The following is a 6,850-nucleotide window of genomic DNA, read 5'->3' on the forward strand; positions in this document are numbered from 1 at the left end:
TTTTAGTCTCATCTAACCAGAGTACCTTCTTCCATATATTTGGAGAGTCTCCCACATGCCTTTTGGCAAACACCAAATGTGTTTGCTTATTTTTTTCTTTAAGCAATGGCTTTTTTCTGGCCACTCTTCCATAAAGCCCAGTTCTATGGTGTGTACGGCTTAAAGTGGTCCTATTGACAGATACTCCAATCTCCACTGTGGAGCTTTACAGCTCCTTCGGGGTTCTCTTTGTTGCTCCTCTGATTAATGCCCTCCTTGCCTAGTCCATGAGTTTTGGTGTGCGACCTTCTCTTGGCAGGTTTGTTGTGGTGACATAGTCTTTCAAATGTTTAAATAATGGATTTAAATAGTGCTCGGTGGGATGTTCAAAGTTTCAGATTTTTTTTTTATAACCCAACCCTGATCTGTAATTCTCCACAACTTTGTCCCTGACCTGTTTGGAGAGCTCCTTGGTCTTCATGGTGCCGCTTGCTTGGTGGTGCCCCTTGTTTAGTGGTGTTTCAGACTCTGAGACCTTTCAGAACAGGTGTATATATACTGCGTTCATGTGACACTTAGATTGCACACAGGTGGACTTTATTTAACTAATTATGTGACTTCTGAATGTAATTTGTTGCACCAGATCTTATTTAGAGGCTTCATAGCAAAGGGGGTGAATACAAGCACAATTTTTCCATTTGAAATTTAAGTAATTTTTTCCATTTCACTTCACCAATTTGGACTATTTTGTATATGTCCATTACATGAAACCAAAATAAAAATATATTTAAATGACAGGTTGTAATGCAACAAAATAGAAAAAAAGCCAAGGGGGTGAATACTATTGCAAGGTACTGTATATACACATTTGTGCACTATATAAGGAATAGGGTGCCATTTGCGGTGCAACCAATCCCTTTTTTCCCAGCCTACTCGAACTGACCTGCATGTTGACATCAGCACCGTTGTTAACTAGCAGCTCGAGGCAAAGCGCCCCGTTGGTGGAGACAGCAGCCAGGTGCAGCGGCGTGCAGCCGCGCTGGTTTGGCTGGTTGACGTTGGCGCCTCGGTTCACCAGCTCGTTGGCAACCGCCTCCTGGCCTGTGTAGCACGCCATGTGGAGCGCTGTGTTCCCAAAAGTGTTGGGCTCGTCAATCTGACGCAGAGATAAAGAAAAGGTAGAAATTACACAACAACTAGAGATTATGGTGGGGTTTGGGGATGCTATATGGTCTGGAGATAAAAAACAACAAGCACAACAATAGGAAACCACCTGACACATGGAGTGACCATATGATGGTGACCTGATGGAGCCTCACTCCCTGACCCCTCACCTCTGACCCCAGCCGCAGCAGGTACTTGACCACCTCGATCTGGCCGCTGGCAGCTGCGGCGTGGAGCGGGGTATAACCTCGCTTGTCCCTGCACATGGCGTCCGCACTCCGCGACACCAGTAGCTTCACGATCTCCAGATGCCCTGAGGGAAGAGGAGACAACCATACAATCATGGAACATATACAGAAACACACAGATAGGTTAATGAAATCCAAGTCAATCTTCTGCTTGTGCGTGAGGATATGTGATTCGGCAAAGATTCTCTTATCATTGTAGAGTGTATTTGGAAAGTATTCAGACCCCTTGACTTTTTCCACATTTGGTTACGTTAGCCTTATCATTATGACAAACAGAAAACAGGTTTTCGTACATCATGCTGTGGGGATGTTTTCAGCGGCAGGGACTGGGAGACTAGTCAGGATCAAGGGAAAAATTAACAGAGCAAAGTACAGAGAGATCCTTGAAGAAAACCTACTCCAGGGTGCTCAGGACCTCAGACTGGGGCAAATGTTCACCTTCCAACAGGACAACAACCGTAAGCACACAGCCAAGACAGACCAAGAGTGGCTTCGGGACAAGTTTCTGAATGTCCTTGAGTGGCCCAGCCAGAGCCTGGACTTGAATCCGATCGAACATCTCTGGAGAGACCTGAAAATAGCTGTGCAGCGACGCTCCCCATCCAACCTGACAGAGCTCGAGAGGATCTGCAGAGAGGAATGGGAGAAACTCCCCAAATACAGGCGTGCAAAGCTTGTAGCGTCATACCCAAGACTCAAGACTGTAATCGCTACGAAAGGTGCTTCAACCAAGTACGGCGTAAAAGGTCTGAATACTGATTTCATTCATTTATTTAAAGGAAAATAGCAAACATTTCTAAAAACATGTATTATCTTTATCATTATGGGTTATTGTGTGTAGATTGATGGGGAAATGTGTTTTATTTAAATTATTTTAGAATAAGGCTGTAACATAACAAAATGTGGAAAAAGTCAAGGGATCCAAATACTTTCCCAAATGCACTGTATATGAAGATGCCTTGATGGGAAGTCTAGAATGCAAGTTGATTTGTAGATCAGGGAGTCTGCTCAGTGCACAGTGCCTTTGCTCAGACCAATGAGAGAAGTGTCAGTAACCTCATTTAATGCTGCTGAATTACCTGACGCATGAAAAAAGTGAAGACCGGACTTATGGAAACATGAAATGCCGGTACAATTTTATAAACGCATCTGTAAAATTAATTATGCTAGAAATTGTGGTGGAAATGCCTTTATGCGCAAATATTAATATAATAACCATCATAATGAAGTAAACTTGGAGTCACGCAATATGTTCTGTGGTCCTCCCACTACGACTCGGGAAAGCATGCAGTTTATTAGGCTACAGATGAAATAAGTTATGATGAACTTCACAGGAGGTGAAAGTGCAAGGTGATGAGCTTGATGCTCCTTTCCAAAAAATATTGAGGGTCTTATTCTGGTGACATGATGATCGATGCTTGGCTGTCATTTGACAAATAAAAATAATATCGCTCTTATCCATAAGAATATGCGAGCTGTTGGCTAGAGTGCATGTGCCAAGACCAGAGTGGGTACATTTGCTACAGTTCTTGAGAAAATGCCATGGAAATCCATTTAACTTGTATTTTTTCATTCGGTACATGGGAATTTAACAGCAAAAGTAATTTTTATATGCACAATGTCATCACGTACAGCCTTTAATCTGCAAAACGTCTGTTTGATGGAAACATCTCTGGAGGGAAAATGCCCATATTTTTCTATGCAGATTTCAGAATATTCGCAATCAAATCTGTCGCAAATTGGATGGAAACCAAGCTACTTTCAGGAAATGTGTTCTTTCTAAGGTCCCACCCACCGAGGTATGCGGCCCAGTGGATTGGCTGCCTCTCCTTCTTATCGCTGGCACTCAAGTTTGCTCCTTTGTTGAGGAGCAAATTCACCATCTGGAAACAGACAGGAGATAGTGAGTTAAAACCAGCACACTCAAGACACCTTTCTGAGTAGAGGATGAACAGTTAATCACCTAGGCTACGTCTGAATTGGCACCAATGCCCTATATAGTGGACCCTATGCGGGCCCTGGTCAAAAGTAGTGCACTATATAGGGGATTGGGTGCCATTTCAGTGTTACTCATAACCCTCCACCCTATGACCCCTAACCTCCACGTGGCCACTGTGTGCTGCATGGTGCAGAGCTGTCCTGCCGGAGCGGTCTGCTACGTTCAGGCTGCTCAGCTTGGGGATTAGGGCCTCAGCGCAGCGTGTGGCCCGGTTCGCCGCCGCCACGTGCAACGGCGTCTGCCAAAACTTATCTCGCAGATTGACCTCCGCATCCTGCTTCAGAAGCAGCCCCACAGCCTTCTGGGAAAGACAGAAGGAGAATAAATAAAAAGGATGAGGAGTGTGACTATCACTGACATTCATATAGATACTCATTCAAGAAAGGAGGTGATGGGTTATAAGTATGCAAATTAATTTCAAAATCTGAGCAATGCTATTAAGACTGATGAGGAGTTCAAGTGAAATGACTGTAGAAGGATTTACATATAGTACTTGGCATCATGGTCTTACTTCATTCCGTGAGGCAGCTGCCCGATGCAGGGGTGTCAGCCAGCCTTGATCCTTAGCATTAACACTAGCACCTGAGAGAGAGCGAGAGAAAACTCAAGTCAACCATTCTGTAGCTTTCAGCTCAACTGCACATTCAGCTAATCACAATGCCCCTCAGATCTCAGATGGTCAGTGACATTTGCACACGTATCTGGTTTCATTAGCAGTATATTCATTTAGGATAGGGCTTATCAACCTCTGACTATAGGGAAGGGTTTCAATGCTGGTTGATATTCTAACAGATAATGAGATGAACCTTTATTCCATAATATGATAGGGATAATTGAGTGAATAATGCAAATCACTCTGAAAAGTGTCTGTCTCATGCTGGAGAACGTTACCTGAATTAATGAGGAGGTCCATAATGTGAACGTCGCCCAAACACGCAGCAGCATGTAAGGGAGTACGGCGTTCTTGGTCCTGAGGAGGGAGAGCACAGTTAGAGAAAGAGTCAGCAAGAACCCAGATTAAAGCCCACAGTTGGTTTTGATCACATCATTGTATTAAAAACAAACAGCAAGTTGAACGATACACCTCAAAGGCCGAGAATATAAAACGTAATGCCGCTGCTAATAGGTTTGAACTTGAAACCAACTACATAAAATAGCTTTTAATTACAGGATATTGAAAATACAGAAAGAAATAGCCATCCTGCAAAAAACTCAAGTAAAAAGGTATGTCATAGATGATGGCCTGTAGCCCGTCTCCCCAGAATATTCAGTATGAACTTTTTTTCACAGAAAATGATTAATTGAGATTAGGTATGCTGTATATACAAATGTGGCAGGGAGCAAGATCAGATTTTATTTTTTTCATTCTGTAAACCGAAAGGGCTTGAAATCCACCTCAGTAAGTAAAATTGCTCAGGCATCTATAGCCTGTTAATGGACCCTGTCCTCCATACTGGAATGTGTGTGTGCAGTGTAAACCCACCAGTGAATGACTCATGACAGTGAAAGGAAGGAAGGGAGGCGTGTGGGGAATGAGGGCTCAGGCCCGGTCTCACCCTCGCAGCCCTAGTAAGGAAATTACTGTCTTATTCTCCATACGCATCATTCATTCACTGACTGGAGGAGGAAGCCGTTTGAGGATTTTGGGCCTCCGGGACAAGAGGCTGTTTAAGGACAAGTATCCCTGTGGGTTTTGGGCATACAAGTCAAAAATGTTATCTTGCACAGCAAGAATTCATGTTTGGATGCATGTAGGAATCAAAACAATGTTAACCATGTGAAAGTGAAGCAAAGGGAGCTCAACTGCATATAACTTTTGCTGTGGTAGAACAGAATGTGTTCTTTGACTTGAAGCAGTGATTGAATAGCCCCAGGGCTTGTGGCTTCAACTAAGTATTGACAGTGATATAATATTTGACCTCTGCCAAATATTGACTCCATTGTAAATGCAAAATATTTTAATATACAATAGAAACTGATTTAGGTTGTTGTGACATTTAACAAATTGCAGCTACTGATTTTACATATTGGCACCAAGCCATATTTGAACCAATGCTGATTGAAAGCATGCACTCAGCAATTTGTGACCCCTTCATCTCCACTGTAGAAGTTCCTTTCCACTTTCTACACACCCCTATTCACATTAGGTGGCCTCACCTTGCCCTGTTTCTGCACCTGTGAAACTAAATGTTAAGACTGGCTGTGTGTGTATTTAGTGTACCCAGAGAATGGTGTCAGGGCTCCTGACAGCCAGCTGGTCTGATTACCAGAGGGGTGGACTGAACGAGTGAGGAATCTAGACTGATCGGCCACACACTTGGATGGAAGAAGATACTTTCAATCTCTCAATGCTAAGCTTTTCCTCCCATCGATCCCTTAACCGTAAGCTAATGTTTTCCTTGTCTTCAAATACATGGGGCATATGCACTTGCGTGCAATGCAAGCACACACACACAAAATACAGCTTACACTCAAGATGGTTCTTGAAGAGAACATGCACAGATACAATTGAAATCTGCGACCAAGAATCTGAAGTGTGAAATACTGTGGGTATAACATTACTGCTCCACATAGCATTATGTATTTACTCTGTGGAGTTAACTATATCTGATTCACAGTTGACAGGAAGGTCAAATCAAATCAACGTTTTAGGTCACATGCACAGGAGGTCAACGCCTGTAGAGGATTGGAGAGGTAATCCCTTGCTGTTTAACTGGCTGGCCCATTAAGAAAGTGTCTAGTATGGGTACCATAGGAGGTGTGGAGAAAATTGATTCACACAGGGTCATGTTAATGTGTAGAGAGCCATCTTACCAGTGCATTGACTTCTTCATTCTTGTGCAACAAAAACTTCACTTCCTCTGCATTTCGGCTAAATATAGCCTGGACCAGCAAAGTCTGAAAGAGAATAAAGACACATTAAATATTTTCAGATTGATATAGAATGGACTTGAGTTATCTGGTCCAATTTCTTGCAAACTTCTTTGCATTGTGCTGCTGCTGCATCATGCAAGTTGATATTATAAGAGGTCATTGTCATAGACAAGTGTGGGATTACGCTATAAAATGTGTGACGCTTCCCTGATAACACGGGGTGGATGAATGACATTAGCTAGCTATCCACTTGACTGGGAATTGTTAAACAGACAGACACTACTTGTCATATGTGGCAACGTTAGCTGCGTGCCCCCAACACAACATACTTCGCTTGGAATTGGAAAACGCCTCACGCACGCAGTAATTCAATCGTAACAGCTGATTGCATTTCTGTACCACATGCAACTATAAAAAGTTAGCGGAATACACAATTATGTCCAGTTAGCTCGAGACTTTACCAACACAGTAGTGACAGCCCAGTCCATAGCTAACTAATGCGGACTGCAGCGACGACGTATCGACCTAGATAGCTAGTTTCCTAGCTGTCAGCTAGTTGGCTAAGAATGTGACCGTCATTACTCAT

At 43.1% G+C, this 6,850-nt stretch overlaps 1 protein-coding gene across 1 annotated transcript in view; it reads right to left on the bottom strand.

Moving 5' to 3' along the window:
- LOC124031017 (serine/threonine-protein phosphatase 6 regulatory ankyrin repeat subunit C-like) overlaps positions 1–6,850 on the bottom strand; it is a 37,920-nt gene that overhangs the window by 30,432 nt on the left and 638 nt on the right. Inside the window, exons 2-8 of the mRNA XM_046342080.1 lie at positions 6,205–6,288; positions 4,282–4,360; positions 3,902–3,972; positions 3,491–3,691; positions 3,187–3,274; positions 1,314–1,456; positions 923–1,135 (exon numbers count right to left, since the gene is read on the bottom strand). Coding sequence (XP_046198036.1) covers positions 923–1,135; positions 1,314–1,456; positions 3,187–3,274; positions 3,491–3,691; positions 3,902–3,972; positions 4,282–4,360; positions 6,205–6,288 — 879 coding nt within the window. The remainder of the gene's footprint in view (positions 1–922; positions 1,136–1,313; positions 1,457–3,186; positions 3,275–3,490; positions 3,692–3,901; positions 3,973–4,281; positions 4,361–6,204; positions 6,289–6,850) is intronic.

The sequence above is a fragment of the Oncorhynchus gorbuscha genome, linkage group LG03 (assembly GCF_021184085.1).
Source record: "Oncorhynchus gorbuscha isolate QuinsamMale2020 ecotype Even-year linkage group LG03, OgorEven_v1.0, whole genome shotgun sequence".
Classification (NCBI taxonomy): Eukaryota; Metazoa; Chordata; class Actinopteri; order Salmoniformes; family Salmonidae; genus Oncorhynchus; species Oncorhynchus gorbuscha.